Source organism: Phyllostomus hastatus, unplaced genomic scaffold (assembly GCF_019186645.2).
Source record: "Phyllostomus hastatus isolate PE091 unplaced genomic scaffold, TTU_PhHast_1.1 phas_scaffold_55, whole genome shotgun sequence".
Lineage (NCBI taxonomy): Eukaryota > Metazoa > Chordata > Mammalia > Chiroptera > Phyllostomidae > Phyllostomus > Phyllostomus hastatus.
This window is the reverse complement of record NW_025334035.1, coordinates 7,296,043-7,313,524: the sequence shown is the minus strand read 5'-3', so window position 1 is coordinate 7,313,524 and position 17,482 is coordinate 7,296,043. Positions and strand designations below refer to the sequence as shown.

The 17,482-nt window shown below is 43.5% G+C and overlaps 1 protein-coding gene across 2 annotated transcripts in view; it reads right to left on the bottom strand.

Moving 5' to 3' along the window:
- Positions 1–16,740, bottom strand: part of DNAH9 (dynein axonemal heavy chain 9) — a 336,893-nt gene extending 320,153 nt beyond the window's left edge. For both annotated transcript variants that reach the window (XM_045824289.1, XM_045824290.1), the window contains exons 1-4: positions 16,324–16,740; positions 8,438–8,634; positions 5,297–5,455; positions 4,071–4,201 (exon numbers count right to left, since the gene is read on the bottom strand). In XM_045824289.1, the coding sequence (XP_045680245.1) occupies positions 4,071–4,201; positions 5,297–5,455; positions 8,438–8,634; positions 16,324–16,740 (904 nt within the window). The remainder of the gene's footprint in view (positions 1–4,070; positions 4,202–5,296; positions 5,456–8,437; positions 8,635–16,323) is intronic.
- Between the last annotated feature and the right edge of the window lie 742 nt (positions 16,741–17,482).

Sequence of the window (17,482 nt, the reverse complement as noted above, 5' to 3'; positions counted from 1 at the left end):
ATTTCAGAGCCAAAAGATGTCTTCAAACATCAACCCAGACACTTACCAGTTGTATGACCTTGGGCACATTTAACCTCTTTGAATCTCAAAAAATAGGTTGGACAGTAACTAATTTAAAGAGTTCTTGCCCTGGCTGGTGTAGCTCAGTGGATTGAGCATGGGCCTGTTAATCAAAGGATTGCTGGTTTGATTGCCTGGGTTGCAGGCCAGGTCCCCAGTAGAGGGCACTAGAGAGAAGACCACACAATGATGTTTCTCTCCCTCTCTCCTTCCTTTCCCCACTCTCTAAAAATAAGTTCCTGTGAAGGTCTGAAGGTAGTACAAATAGACTCTTCATACAAAGCTAGCATAGTGCTGGACCAAAGTGGGCGTTCCATAAAGGGTAATGTCTCTGATGAATATTTGCTAATAAAGAATTTTATTGAGCTCTTATGGAGGAGAAGTCACAGGGAACAGAGAAATAGCAAAGACTGATGATGACAAAAAAAGACAGAAAAATCTCCTACAAGTTCCTTTGACACAGCCCAGGAAGTGGAAGTGCCTTTCACCAATCATCTTATGGTGAAAGAGAGGGGAAAGTAGAAAAACCAGTAGCATGGGGTACTGAGGGTAAGTTAGAAGGAATGCAGAAGGCCACTGGTAAACTGAACAGCAAGGGAGTGTGTACAAAGATGAGTTCTTTCCTGGGTAAAACATCAGGCCCTATCATATGAAAGCAGATAGCCTTCATTATATTATATGGATAAGGCTCTGTGTTTATCCTAAAGGAAGCTCAAAATATATACTATTTAGAAAACAGTTCCAATATGCCAGGCATTGTTCTACCCATTAGATATATACCGTCTCATAGAAAACCCTGTAAAGTGGCTCTATTACTTCTACTTTCTTTTTTTTAAAGATTTTATTTATTTATTTTTAGAGAGGGAAGGGCGGGGGGGGGGGAGAGAGAGAGAGAGAGAGAGAAAGAGAGAGAGAGAAACATCAATACATCAATGTGCAGTTGCTGGGGGCCATGGCCTGCAACCTGGGCATGTGACCTGACTGGGAATTGAACCTGCGATGTGTGGCTCGCAGTCCGCGCTCAATCCACTGAGCTACACCAGCCAGGGCATTACTTCTACTTTCTAAGTGAGGAACTTAAGACCTAAGCAACTTGCCTAAGGTCTTCCTGTTCATCAGCCAGTCCTGCCTTGCTGAGCAAAAGCAAGATTACCCCAAGTTATTATGTTGAATCCCTGGCTTGATGGTTTGGGGGCTCACAATATGCAGGAGTTTGTGGTGTGAACATTTGTACTTTATACCCCAAATGGAGTTGTGGAAAGTAGAATGCGAATCAAATTTTTGAAAGTCAAATATCATGATAAATTGATTAGAGCAGTGAATCTTAAAGTGAGGGAGCTGGGAGCAGCAAACCATTGTGTGGGGAGGGGCATGTCAGAATTCAGCAGCCATTCTAATGAGCATGAGCTTAGCTTTCATGGTGTCATGAGAAAAGAAGCTGAGCCCAGAGGCCAGAGCAGCTTTCTCTTTATGATAGTTTTTTTTAAGCAAAACTTTCTTTAATCATAATCAAATAAGCACTCCACTGATTTTATGAGCACAATGTTTGAGGACAGCCTCATTCAGTCCAGGGTGCAGTCACCTTGGCTCGCAAGGCAAATAAAGAAAAAGGGGTGAACAGGGTTAGGCTCATAACTTTTACAAACTGTAAATATAAAAGGCCAGTTGCACAAGACTGTTGCACAAGATTGCCCAGTAGTTTTTTGGGAAATCTTTAACAACAGGCTCTTCTGAGACAAAATCCTTTATTCATAGCATCTGCCAATTTCTATTGTGTAAATATTACCAATATTACCACCATGTCTAGTCTAAAGCTACCAACTTGACTTCAGTGAGTGTTGGGGAGGACAATTTGAAAAGATTTGCATACAGTGGGCTCTCCTGAGAAACTGCAAGCCAGTTCAAGTCCGTTCCAGAGCACCAGTGGACTTCGACATCTCTTCCACCTGCAAAAATCCTAGCTGAGCCAACACGCTGCACTATTTCAATCCTGCCCCTAGTGGCCAGAGATAACTCCCTAATTAGTCTGCTCTTTCCCTCCAGGATACTGTTGCTTCCTGTTCCAAGGTTCTTTATTTCCTAATCAATTCCACTTCAGACAACCTTGTTCCAACACATTTGACTACATATTTTTAACCTCCTTCTTCATTTGTCACTCTTTTCCAATTCAGGTCTACTAACCCAGGAATATTTATTTTCCTCTCCCTGTCCTCAGACCTTCAGTAAGTCAATGAAAACCCTTCATATGACTAATAAGAGTAATGCACATAAAATGCCCCTAAAATATTTTTACTTTTCAAAGATTGTAACAAAATTTCTGACAAGGTCTATACTCAGTTCCTCTAATCAAAATTATTTTCTTCTATTATCCAAATGGAGTTATATATTTCAAGGATTTTTATTTTTACAGTAGTGTTTATCTGGTATTAGTATAACAGCTTTTTTCTAATTTCTTTTCATTGCCATTATATACTCTACTGCAAATAACTTTAAAGCTGGCATAGGGAACCAAATCTTTTATAACAAATAATAGTGTAAATAATCATAGTCTATTAATTTATTAATAATCAACTCACAAACATAATTCTACTACTTTTTTTAAATTTCAGAGTCCCAAATTACAGTCATGTGCATACCTCCCTTAAGATACTTATCATGTCTGCATATAACCTATAGTATTACTTAAATTTTCTCTGAACTGACCTTCATTTTAACTTAAATAAAATCATATAAAATAAGAACTTTGAATCACTAACATCAATGGAAAACTGGCATCATCTATCTAAAATAGGTACCCTTTTATACATTTTTAAGTATGCCTGTCTATATACATCCCCCACAATAATCTCTCATACCAACGGTGGTATACATATTACCATTTTTATTGAACTACAAATTGGGAACAACAATCAATTCCTCTGGGACATGAAATCTCTCAGTGAAGCAATAAACCAAGGCCTCAAGGAGCGCTTTGTTCCAACCCAGCTTTATGTGCGGGCAGAGCAGACTCTGTGATAAGACTTCAGGGCCAGAAGGACCTCAAAGCCTAACTACTTCTGCAAGTTCTTCTCTGTTATGGAGCCTGTGTCAGAAACTCCACCACTGCAACTTTCATTCCTGTAGCTGAGTGGTTTGCAAGCTCCCCACCATTTGGAGAAAAAGGTGGGACAAAGAATCAACCAATGTGCTAGGGACACAGGACACTCCCCTCTTTGACAGAGCAAATATATCTTTATTAGTTGTATGTTGTGGGACTGACATAGGAAATTGTCTTTGGAGACAGAGTACTGATAGAGAAAAAAATGTCTGGAAATCACTGCTTGGATTGAGTGTAAATCATGTGAAATGGCAAATACCTCTGAAAGCACATTCTGACCTACAATCCTGCAGAGGTAGGTAGAGGTCTGAAAAGAGAAAGGAAAGAAGCAAAGTGCACTGTTGAGGGGAGAGGGAACCCTGGAATAACTTAACTACTTCTAATTATAGACTTTGCTGGCTTTGCAATTTTGACAAGGGCTGATCTTGCCTGGTGCTCAGATGGCCAGGAAATTACAGTCCCTTCTGACAGTAGGAATGGAAAAAGCAGAATGGAGCTAGCAATGGAATAAAGACCTAGAGGAGCCAGGGGCAAAGAGGCCTGAATTCCAGAAGTGAGAGATAAAAACATGCATTTGTGCAGTGTGGTACAGTCAGTAAACCACTTCCACCTATATTATATCACAGCAGCCCAAGGAAGTAGGTGGGAAGTGTGTGTGTACCACAACCATGGTATACACCAGAGCTCAGAGACTTAGGGGACTTTCCCTAGGTTACAAAGTGGTGGAAATGCAAACAGAGCACAGGATAGCTGCCCTCCTGCTTCTAGATTTGGTATTCTTATCATGCTAGATTGTGTGGGGTTGGAGGGTTATAAGGACTTAAAACTGCTAAAATCAGAGAGAGAAGATAATTCAGCCATAAATTATAAATTTGAGATAAACGTATTCACAAAAATACTTGCTGCTCCTCACCTGCTACAACATCTCTGAACATTGCCTGGAAAGTTGGGAAGTAGCTGCTCTGAAGCTTGTCCAGGAGCCCCGCCAGGCCCCTCACCTTTATTTTTCTGAGTTGATTGTAAATGTATTCCAGATCCTCAGACCTGTAACACCATGGAGGAGGTGAGTCCAGGTGAATGTCGGGGAACACCAGTCACATGGCGATAACCCCCCTACCCCCCAACCCCCCTGGCAAACAGAGAGGAGGCTGCCTCAGGGGCTTCCACACAGGCTGGCTCCAGCCCAAGTAGCTGGGGCATCTGTGCCCAGAACAGCAAAGGCAAAAGCCTGCATTGGGGACATGGTTCCAAGGGGCAGCTCTAGGAGGTAATAGGAGGGAAAACTGCTGTGAACATCTGGTGGCTCAAAGGCTTGGCAGCTGGAGGTCATTAGCTCTTGCAGGAAGGTTTGGGGTGGGTGAGTGAGGTGTCAGAGTGAGGCTGTTAGAGCAGCACCCCGCAGTAGGTCAGCAGAACGGTCAGAACCAGGCAGAGGATGGGACATCTCAGTACAGCAGCACTAATGGTGGCTAAAGCCCTACAGGCATGCCTGGTCATGTGATATGGATGCTCTCCATTCAGTGCAAGGACAGGGACATCTGCTTCAAACATCTATCTCCTTTTGAGTAAAAGCTTAATCAGCAAAATGATAAATAGGATCAAGGAAATGGGGAGCCAGAGGTGGAATCAGCAGGAGCAATAATTAGGCCTTTCTGGAAGTCTGTGGAGTTGGGACACAGAGGCTGATGGGCTTTCAAGTGCTGCTGATGACCAGCTGAGACCGAGGAGAGGCTTTTCTGCAGCCTACTGCCAAAACACTCTTTTTCTTCAGCTTCTTACCAAAAGTGTGTGTGTGTATGTGTGTGTGTAGCCTTGACTGTCAAATGAGAAGGGAGTTGGCAAGTAAGAAAAATATATAAAAGAGAACTAATTAATTTTATATATAATTGAAAGAGCCTTTGAAGAAATGTCAGAAGATACACTGACTGTAGCCCAGGAAGGAGGAGGGGCAACCACTGAACCCTACGAAAGGGTGCCTCTCCCAGAGTGTAGGAAAACTGCATGGACCCAAATGGCCCTGAGCTGTCTGCTCTAGAGGATGTGAGAAACGCCTGGAGGTGGGACCAGACTCATGGCTGGCTCCCCCAGGCCATGACCTTCTGTAAGACAGCTGCCAGGTCTGAGTGAGCATGTGCGTACCTGCTCTTCCAGAATTCCAACTCCACCTTAGGGGTGGGATTTTCCCCTTGTAGGAGCGGCTGGGAAGACTCTTTCTTGAGGACCAGCTGTACTTGGTGGCTCCACTGGATCACTGAAGACTCAATGGCATAGATGACAGACTTATCTGTGGAATCCAAGCTGTGAAAGGCCCAACAAATCTCTTGAAACATTGGAAATAACTTAACTCTGTGTGCCCCCTAAACCGAATCCCAAATTTTTAAAAGAATAGGTGGGAAATTCCATCTAATCCAGGCATTCTTTGAAAAAATTAAAAAAAAAATCAATACCTGGGGGCATTTTTTCATTGCTTTAGAGAGAGAGAAAGGGAGAGGGGAAAAAAGAGAGAGAAACATTGAGTGGTTGCTTCCCATACACACCTAGACCAGGGATTGAACCCATAACCTAAGTATGTTCCCTGACCGGGGATTGAACCCCCAATCCTTTGGTTATAGGGTGACACTCCAACCAACTGAGTGATGCTGGCCAGAGCTAGTCCTGTCATTCTTAACTTTCGTTGGACAGTAGACTGATAAGTAGTTAATTCAAAGTATAGATCCTCCCCAGACAAAATGCTTATGCATGCATGCATACACAATTACTCAAGGCAGTGTTCACCAATATTCTGAAGCCTAGTTTAAGAATTTCAAATTCTGTGAAGTCTTTCTGTCAATGCAGATATATACTAGACAGGAAACATTTGCACATCCACCCAGACCTTGTTTGAATCCCAATAATGTCAGTAGCCTCTCAACTTGACAAAGCAGTGCATTCCTCAGTAGGTGGGCTCTCTGTAGGAGAAAATGTGTCTCTACATGGAAACACATCCACCTTCCTGTGATTTCCCCATGTTGGTCTTAGTTCTGGCCTCTGCATCAAGAGGAAATTGGTTACTTCCTTCTCCCCAAAACAAATCACCAGTGATCTGAACACCAATGTTAACTTCACTCTGTCCTTGCTTTTCTGGGAAAGAATGGAATTCCCAAGCATTCTACCTCATCTATCTTTTTAATAAACAAACAAACCAGGAATATTTTAGAAGGACTTAAAAATGAAAAATATATTTTGATTTGCTTTTTCATTAAGTTCTAAATAAAAATTGTTTACGCCAAGAACTTGACACAAATGACAAAGAAAGGGAGTCTATCATTCATATTTTCATACCAGGAAACCACCTTTGCTTAATTTAATCACAAGCGATTATGTTACATTAAAGGGAGAAGATGCTCACCTTCCTGAAATATGATCCAGCCTTTTGGGAAATTACCAAGTTTGAACAAAGGGTGATAAACTCAGTAATGATTATATACACAGACACTGAATGTTATGTTAGATAGAATATAAAAGGAACAGGAAAATGGTAATTTATATTTATTTATTGTGAAATTGAATATTTTTATTAAACTAAAATAACTTTTCCATTTAACTGGGAAATTGCTTCAAATTATATTGATATATGTAGCAAATTACTTCTAGTAGCAAAAACTCATTATAAAGTACATTGCCATCCCACGCATTACTTATTCTTCAGATCAAATCATGGGCCCTGAACATACAACAATAACAGTAATGCATTGGGAAACTCCAGGCATTAGGGCAGTCTGAGCCCATGCAGGAAGATGGCCTGTTGCCATGAACACATAGAGATGCTGGGTAGTCTCAGGCACCTGCGGCCAGTTGACATTTGTGCATTTGCCCAACTTGTTGGATGGAGGTCATCTAACTTGGAAGTCGCCCACTTCAGCTTTCATTATGACCTCCTTCCCCCAGATTATCCTTAAAGGTGCACATCTAGTGCATCTTGGATATCAGCAGGCCTTGCCTTTTGACTTTTGGTCCATCCCCAATCTCAAATTCCTCCAACTTGGTCATAATAGTTAGCTACCATTTAGTAAGTGCCATCATATGCTAAGTGCTGTCCTAAGACCTTTACAGATACTGTCTCACAAGGACCTGAGTGAGAGGCAGGTGCTAAGGCCACCTACATTTTACAAGCGAGAAGAAAATGGAGTCTGGGAGAGATTAAATGACTGCTTATATGTGACCCTTCAGCATGTGGCAGAGTCTGGAGTAAAAGCTGGGATCCAGAGCTCTGCACTAGGTTCTACATGACCTTGCCTCATAGCCTTCCCATTTTATTCCAGACACTCAAGGAAATGATAGAGATAGTGGATTCTGCCATGGTTCTCCACCCGTCCATGTTGCTGTGTTGACCCCCCCAAAACATTTTAATGTTGGACTCTAAAACATTAAAAAAAATGACTTTCTTAGTGCTACCAACAAGAGTTGTAAATGAAACTGACACTAGTATTTTTATTTTGTTGAACCAGTAGATGAAATTCTTTTCTGTGTTTGAGTAATCCCCTGTACCTAAGCATCTTGTTAGGAGCTCCCTGCTCCAAAAAAAAAAATGCTGGGTAGAATATAACAAACTACATCATTTAGATATTTAGCCCGGCTTGAAAGAAAAATAAAAATACCTCATTTTATGAGGGACGCAGACAAAGATATCTTGTAGCTGGAATGGTAAGTAGAGGCTGATGGCAGACATAATTCCTAAAGGAGAAGAGGCTCAGGTTTTAATGCCTACTTGGGCACAGGAGGCGTGGACTTCAAGCTCTAACAAAGCCAGATCTGTTTCCATTTGGAAAAAAAATCCCCAGGACCTGAAAAAAGTCTCCAGCTGCTGGGGGAGGAGGGTCTGGAACTGTAACAAGAGCCACCAGAATGAGTTCTATGGCATTATGTTCTGGGTAAATGCTGGGAAGTGGCATGGCTGTCTCCCAGACTGGACCTGGGCTTTTGCCAACCATGAGACACTGTCCTGATAAGCAAAACACTGAAATCAGTGTGGCTGCTCTCCGCCCTGACATAATTCTGGGTGGAAAAGAGGCCATGATGCTGTGGTAGCCTTAAAAGACTTCAGGCAGGGGGACTGGGACAAGGGTAGCAATCAACACGAAACATACAGTCCGAGGATGTTGGCAAACAGCAGAAGTGGGCTTGTGTGCAGCACAAGGACATGTGCAAAGTCAGGAACAGAAAAGTCATAAGGAAAACACTCAGATAAACCAACTTCTCCCATATCACAGAGACCCATGTGGCTAGGCTGGTGGTACTTACACAGTATCACTTTCAGAATCCCAAAATGCCATCTTTTCTGAGCCTGCTGGAAGAGGCAACAAAGTCTTCCCCCTCCTGTACTCAAGGACAACCATGAGGTCACACTGGAGGCTGTGGGCATGCTGCTGGACATCTTGACATACCACAGGGGGCCAGTCTAGGTGATTCTTCTTGTTGGCCAAGATGGGGATAACAACCTGGAAGAAAGGTGCACAGGGAAGAAAAGCAGATGTTCTACTTCTGAGAACTTACAGAAAGACTACTCTGAGAAAGGCCCAGAAAACTATGCACAACCTTTTGCAAGTCACTATGCTGTAAGGCCTGATATTAAAAAGTAGCATTTTGTTGTGCTTTGACATCTGATAAAATCAAGAGAGCCTTGGAAAGCCTATCACAAGCTTCCTTCCCTCTTAGCTCCTACACATAAGGTCCATTGGTCAAACAGTCCTCCTTATCAAGAAGAGGCATAGTTGCTGCTTATCCTAGAGGAGTAGGCTTCAGGTCCCTGCCAGCCAGTGGAGTTATTCAAACAAGTCAATTTCATTCTCCCACAAGATCCAGTGGAAACCACACACGCTTAATACTACAAAGCTTGCCTCCCACAGCTCCTGGTTTTTCACTCTGTTCCCAGGTGGCCCAGAGGGCAGCCCCAGGTGGCCCTGTGTGGCATGGTGTCCTCCTCCTTTGGGTTGTGAGTATATGTGACTATTCAATTGCTGTCAGTCTCATTTGACCTGTGTTCTGTAGTTAGCCAGCCCATTAACCCTAGGGCAGGAGTGCCTCCCTAATCAACAGGGTGAATAAGAGGTGATTAAAACATATACAAAGGCCAGAGGCAAAACATAGCACAAGTGAAGGTGAAGATGACCCTCTGTCTCCAGGGAGTGTGATGCAGCATCTAAAAAATGTAAAGCAAAGTTGAACATCTTGCAGCTCTCTGTAGGGTGAACATTAGTTAGTTTGGGACACCCAACATGGTTCCTCTTCCTTCAGTACCCATCTCCAGATCCAGAGGTGAACATTATGAATAAATCTGAACCAGTGAGTCAGACCAAAGTCTCTTATATGAATTTCTGGAGAAGCCTTCTCTTGCTTATGAGTGTGGAGCTACTAGTGGCAATCTTGCTCCCACATGGAGCCAATAGGGAGAAGAGGGATTTTACAGGTGGGGCGGGGGCAAGGCCAAGGCCTATGACATCCTTCAAGCTCCTGCCCTTGAACTTTTTGAGCTAGTTCAAATTGAGTTTCTATCACTAGCAACTTAAAAAGTTATAATTAATACAACTCACTAGGAAACTGCCTGTTAAATGCTCACAACTAATATAAAGGGAGCACTATAAAGAAAAAGAAAAAATCCAGTAATGTGATAAGGGACTGTTAAATAAATAATGAAAAGGAAATATGCATTTATATGGTTGGTTGGGCTCTATATATGACTAATAAGTCTGTGTGGCTACAAAATAGATCTAACATGTAAAATTCAAGAGGGTGATCCCTGCCTGGTCAGCCTGAAAATAATCACTGAACTGAGAACTTACAATTACAGGTGAATCGAGAGTTCCAAGAAATAAAATGTCACAAGTTGAGCTCAACTCACATTCATGTTAGGAAAGGACCCTTTGGACCTAGGGCAGAAATGATAAACAAGAGGGGGAGAGCGTATAAAAAAGAATTTTCCTAAGATCTCAAAGGGAGGTACTGATCTTATTGTTGTTTACATATGGGCAGTCCTCCCTTGGATCTGGCATATAGGAAGCACTCAATAGATGTTCATAGAAGAATATTTGCTGTCTGAAGAAAAAGGGTAGGTGGGTTTGGATTGGACTTTGGAGGGCTTTCAGTGATAGGAAGATAATGAATGTGAACTCTATGAAATTAAAATTCACTCATTCCCTTATTTAGTGAATATTTATGGAACATCTACTATATGCTAGTACTATTCTAGGTGCTGGGAAGGTACACTGGTGAACAACACATACAAAGATTACTGACCTCATAAAGTTTATATTCTAGTGGAGAAAGAGTCAGTGAACAAGAGCTATGGAGGGGGGAAGAGCAGATGAGGAGAATCTAAAATGTGGGGAGGAGGGTTTGCAATTGTGAATGGAGTGATTGGTGCAGGCATCACTGAGGTGACATTTGAACGAAGACTGGGGAGGACTGGGAAAGTGCCGTATACATTGTTAAGGGAAGTGTATGTATTGTGGTTAGAAGGAACAGACAATGGAAAGGCCCTAAGGTGGGAGCATGCTTAGTATGGGCAAGGAGCGGTGTAGAGGGCAGCAAAGCCAAAACAGGGTAACAAGAGTAGGGGTGAGTGAAGGGAGTCAAATTACATGCAACCCTGCCTATAGAATTTTGACTTTTACTCTCAGAGCAATGGAAATCATTGAAGGGTTTTGAGCAAGGGAGTGATATGGTAGGATCATTCCAGCTTCTGCGTTGAGCACAGACTGTAGGGGGAAACGTGGAAAAAGATCAGATAGCCAGTTATTACTATTATACAGAAGACAGTGGCTGGCACAGGAGGGATTAGGGGAGACAGTAAGAAATGGTCTGATTCTACATAAATGTGGAAGGCTCAGCTTATGTGATTTTTTAATGGATTAGTTGTGGGATTGTGAGAAAAAAAAACAGGCATCAGGATGACTTCAAGTTTTGAGACTTATGCAACAGGAAGAATGGAGCTGCCATTAGATGTGGGAAGAGAAGAGTGGAGTCAGTTCTCGAGGGATGTTCAGGAGTATGCTTTCGGACACATTAGAATTTTATATATCTGTTGGACTTCTAACTGGGGAAACTGAGCAGTCAGCTGGCTGTGGCATTTAGGAGTTCAGAGGAGCAGAGAAGGCTGGAAATGACAAAGTTGGGAGGTGCCAGGTACAGATGGTTTGTAAAACTCTAAAACCGAATGGGCACCCCAAAGGAATTAAGCAGAAAAGATGTCTAAGGAATGAGCTCTAGGGCCCTCCCATGTTAAGAAGTTGAAAGAAGAGGTGGTATCTCCTATGAAAACTAAGAAGGAATGGCCAGGGGGACAGGGAGAAACCAGAAGACTAGTGTCCTGGAAGCCAAGTGAAGAAAGTTCTTCTAGAAGGAGAAGCTCGTCAGGAGCTGGGCTGAATCCTGCTCACTCACAGGCACACAGGGGAAACACTGAGAGTGGAGGTGGGCAGTGACACGCAGAGGTTCCCTAAGTTCCCTCCCATGCAGTATGAGGGTAAACACCTGACAAATGAGTATAAGATAAAACAGGAAAGGTATGGGACCCAGCAGGGACAGACACATAGGCTAGAGTTTGCTGTAAAGGAACCATACAGATGGGATGATAGATGGTGCGAGGAATGAGTATTTTGTTTGATGGGATTTATCTAGTGGAGAGTGAAAAAATAAGAATGTAAAAGAGAGGGGAAAATTGCTGGTGCTACCTCCTCAAGATGAGAATGGGAGGATTCAGAGCACAAGTAGCAGTTTTGGTGTTAAGGCTGGCATTGGATGACAGCAGACAGTCCATCTCAGCAACGGAAGGAATGGCAGTGGACGTGCCTACAGATAGCGGCATATGGGGTAGGTATAAGAGTTTGTAGAAATTTCATTGTCTCCATTTTTTTAAACTAAGAAAGAACATCACAGAGTGAAGCTGAGAGAAGAGACTTTGGCCATGCAGCTCAGCACCCCAGGGAGAAATGGACTTGGGCAGAGCAAAGAGACAAGGACAGGTCAGGAGAGTGAGAAGACTTTTAAGTGGGATGCAGAGTGACAGTAATTCCTGTCATTTATGGATTACCTATAACATAACTCTGTTCCAGCTGTCTTAACATATTACTACTAAGTTTCATGAGACCCCTACAGGGTAGTTTGGCCCTGACAGAGGTGAGCGTTAGCTCACCTCTGCTCACATCATGCTGATGAATTTGATAGAACCAGTTGTTTATTTTTTAATATATCAGTATTTGTTGTTATTTAGTCCTTCTATTTAGCTATATCCTTTCAGATTGAAACACCCAAACAGAAAATTATGTTCAGAGAAAAAGCATTTAGCTGGATAATAGAGCATATTATTATGACATATTCCCAGTACTACTTACCCTATTTTTAAACTTAGTCCTCTTTTCTCTTTTTAAATTTTATTTTTCAATTACAGTTTACACTCACTATAACTTTGTATTAGTTTCAGGTGTATGGCATAGTGGTTAGACAACCCTATACTTTACAGAGTGACCCCCCCCTGATATCTACGGTCCCCACCCAGCACCATACATAGTATTACAATACTATTGATTATATTCTCTATGCTGTACCTTACATCTCCACGACTATTTTGTAACCGCCAGTTTGTGCTTCTTAACCCCATCAGCTTTTTCACCCCTCTGGCAACCATTAGTCTGTTCTCAGTATCTATGAGTCTGTTTCAGTTTTGCTTGTGACAGAACCAGCGTTTGAACCCAGCTCTGTCACACCCCAAATCCCAGGCTCCCTCTACAAAACACAGGACTTCAAAAGAGCATTCAAGTTTCAGAGCTCTAGGACAGATAAGCTGACAGCAGTGAATAAAGTGACTGGGAGAGAACTTCCTGCTTTGGTCAACCTCATACTTGATGCACCCTCCCCCACCTACCCCCACAGAAAGCAGAGGAATACTTCTCTCAGCCAGGTGGGATTTTTTTGATTTCGTGATGCTGAGTGAAGAGGTCGAAGGACAAGGGGATTGAGCTGCACAGTACAGAGAAGAGAGAAGACAGAAGGGGAGGGACGGGCTTCTGGGTTGAGGGTAAGCAGAGTTTACAGGGGGCACTGGATCACCTCCAGGGTATATGAAAGAAGATGGGGGAAAAGTGGTTGAACAGCTTAAGAATCACTGTTAGAGGTTTTGAGAAATGAAAGTAAAGGCTTGGATGTATTTTTAAAATAATTTTATTTAGGTTTTTCAATAGATAACACATTTACATGGTGTAAATTTTAGAAGCATAAAAGCTGTTACAGTGGAAAGTCCTACCCTGGTACCTCAGACACCCAGTTCCCCTTGTGGATCACTGTCAGTGAATATCCTCCCTCCCTTCTGCCTCCCTCCCTCCCTCCCTCCCTCCCTGCCTTCCTTCCTTCTCTCCCTCCTTCTTCCCCCCTGCTTCTCTCCCTTATTCTCCTTACCTCCCTTCTCCTTCCTCTACTCTTTTTATCTCCCTCTCTCCTTTCTTTTTATCAGAAATGGTAACATACAATTCACAAAATTCTGAACCTTTAAAAATTATCTTAAATTGCAGCATTATCCACAATAGCCAAGAGGTAAAAAAAAAAACCCTAAATGTCCACCCATAGATGAATTGAAAAAGAAAATGTGGTATGTGTGTATGTACACACACACACCACATATATATATTTCAGCCTTAAAAAGGGAGGAAATTCTGTCATATGCTACAATATGGATGAACCTTGAGGACATTATGTGAAGTGAAGTACCTGGTCACAGAAAGACACATACTACATGATTCCACTTACATGAGATGTCTGAAGTGATCAAGTTCATAGAGACAAAGTAGAATGGTGGTTGCCAGGGGCAGGAGGGAGGAAGAGGCAAATAATTGTTTAGTGGGTATAGTTTCACTCATGCAAAAGGGGGGTGGGGTCCAAGGATTTGTTGCACAGTTATTGCATGGGATTGACAATATGAGGGGGGACCCAAAAAACCTAGAATTTATTTATTAAAAATCATGTACTTATTCTTACATGTTTAAACTGCAGTCACCTTCAAAGTAGTCTCCAATTGATGTAATACACCTATCAAGACACTTTTTTTCCACTGCTCAAAACAGTTTCTGAACTCATCAATTGTGATGCCTTTTAGCGTTTCTGCCATTTTTTTGTTTTACCTCTTCCACATTGACAAAACATTTCCCAATGAGGACTTCTTTTATCCAGGGAAACAAAAAAAAGTCACTTGGGGCAAGATCAGGTAAATAGGGAGGGTGGGGCACAGGGGTCATGCTGTTTTTGGCCAGCATGAGCAGGTGACCTTATAAATCACCCAGGTGAAATGGGTAAATGTGTTGAGTTTTCAAAAAAATTCACTGAAGCCGAACAGCCTCTCACAACAATGCCAGCTGGTGCACTGATGCAGATGGATTCCTGGAACTCTTACCTAACAGGGGAAGCCTGTACTGCAAGGCACTCACCCTCTAGAAGATAATTCTCTTTTGGGGGGGCCTCCCTCAAATTGTACTCTTCACTTGGAAAATGTTGGGAGAGTGAATTTTATCTTATCTTTATCTCTTTATTTTACATGTTTATCTTAAGGACTGTTTCACATCAATCATTCCCTTTAGTTATAGATGGATCTTATACTTCATTCACCTAGCGGCCTAGTGATGAACATTTAGTTTATTTCCAATCTCTTTTCAAGGCACCAGTCAAAATCCTCAAACATTTGAGGGTTTGGATTACTTTAGAATTACTTTTGTTTCCTGGACTACATTTCTTTGGCTGTGACACAAAACTGAGATGGCACTGCTGTCTCCCACATACATTAGGTATAGTTCCATCTTGGAATCTTTGTTCAATCTGCTCCCCATTCCTGAAAGTTACCTTGCTCTCTATTTTTCCTAATTCTTTTCTTTTGCTCAGGAGCCAGTTCAACACTTGAGGATAAGCATGGCTCTCACAACACACAAGTATCTCCCCATCATTCACAAGGGGATTTGATCCAAGCTTGGACTTCTGCAGGAATGTTGTTCAGACAGTGCAGAGCAGCAAAACCATTCTGGTTGTTAAAATACTGAATTACTTTCATATCTAATGAGAAACCTAGCTTTCATGGGCCCCCTGAGACCTTGTGTCATCCCAGACCCTTACCAGAAATTCTTTCCTCCCACTGCCTCCTAATAAAGTAACCAAAGGGGCTAACACTTGACTTAGTGGAGAGCCTCCAGGACCAAAGTCCAGCACTGGGGCCAATTTGACTTTACCCCAGTCAGACTAGTTTTAAGTTTTTTAAGTCTATGATTAATTTCATGGATGAGATCTTGTCTGTATTTCTTTGATATTCCCCATAGCACCTGTCACATGAAACATCATTTAGCTAGTACTCTGTAAATACTATTTCATAATCTGCAAGATCCAGGACACCAAACACCAAGAAGCACACACATTCAACTTGCAGGGCAGTGTACTACCATTCCAGAAAGGTCTAAGTGTCCCAGCAACCTCTCCTGAATAACCCCTCATAAATCTCTGGCTCTCTCGGCTCTGCTGTGGGGCCACCAAAGCACTGTAAAATCCACACCTCTGGAGACCCTCCTCCCTGAGCGCCAGGCAGGCCCCTCCCAGTGCCTGTTGGACATTTCCCAGTGGATGCCCCAATTTATCAGAGCACAGGTCTGATCTTTGGTTCATGGTTGTGGGATGAATGACATGAAAATCAAAACCAAATCATCTACCCCTTTTAGCCCTTCCGCAGAAGCAAACACTGTTTATAGCCTCAGTGGCCCAACAGAAATGCCCTTTTGTTCACCACTTCCAGTCTTCCCCAGTGCAACTTGGAAGAGATTAAGATAACATAGCCTTAAAAAGAGGTCAGGCCCCAGAAACTCTTAAGACTCTGGACTCCCCTTACTCTTGCTTGAACCTTACCAAGTCCTAGACCTCTCACAGTCCCACTCTGACCGGGCCCTTAGTTAGATTTCCCCAGCTAGCCTCTGAGGTGTCCACCCCCGTGTCCTATTTTCCGTCCAGTTCCGCCCCCACCTATCCCCTTTTCATAGGAATCAAACTCCGCTAGGACACTGGGCTCTCCTATGGCCCCGCCCCTTCCCGATGGCCCCGCCTCCGCCCCGTAGGCCCGCCCCTCCCCCTCCGGGGCTGCAGCCAGCGCAGGGTCACCTACCCACCCTCACCTTGGAGAACAACGCGGCCAGGTGCTCCAGAGGCGCAGCGGGCACGTCCCCGCAAAGCACCGCACCGCGGAGGCTATTAGGCCCGGGCGGCTCGGACCTGGTGCGCAGGAAAAAAAGCCCCTTAGCGCGAGGAGGGTTGAAGTCGGGATCCACGTCCAGCCCCGACCACAACGCCAGGCCCGCGGGCCCGGGCCGCACCACCAGCAGCGGCCTCGGCCCCTCCGCAGCATCGTGGCCCAGGAAGGCGTGGAACTGCTGCTCTGCCTCGGCCGTGCCCGCGCAGCGCTCCCAGGAGCCCGCAGCTGGCCGCAGGCTCTGGGTCACGTAGGCTCCCAGAAGTCGCAGGCGCGGGTCCCCGCCGGGTTCCTGGTCCGGGTTCTCTTCAGCCAGCACAGCCAGCTCCTCGGCGCGCGGCATCCCGCGCAAACTCAGGCTGCAGCGGTTTCCCTAGCAACGGGGACGCGGTCAGGACTCCCTCCTCTGCTCCCCTCCTATTGGGTACAGGACTCCTGGCCCCTCCCCTTGCGGTCTAATAAGGTAGGAGAGGGATGGCAGGGGAAGGGGTGGTATCGCGTGGCTGTTGCTAAGACACCAGCCGACGCGCAGGTTTAGTGAATGGTCTCTTGGACTGGAGATGCTCAGGGTGATTGTCTTGGTCAATGTTTTATTGTGGGGTGCGTAGAGGGGAGGTCAAGGATATAAATGCTGTTAAGGATCCTGATGGCTAGGGTCAGATTAAATTCTTCACAGGTCTCCAGGGACTGAAAATATTATAGCTCTCCCACTTATTTTCCAAATGTGTAATTCAAACTTTAAAACAATATGAAATCATAAAATAGATATAAGGGAATTCGACGTTTTTATTTCTTGATGACGAATACTTTAAAACAGTGCTTATGTGGCTTTTTAACATTTGAAATGTACTGGTAGGACTGAGGAACTGAATTTTTAAATTTAATTTTAATTTCTATCAGAAGCTATCATATTGAACAGCTCGGCTTCAGTATTTTAATATAAAGTACAAAAGCAATGCATTCTTAGTTTCTACTTTTGTCTTTGTCTCAAGTGTGTGGACTCAAACTCTGAGCTCATTTGGAGTTCCGTGTATATGGCCACATCAACTCTTAGCAAAGCAGTAGTAACATGTTGGACATTCAGA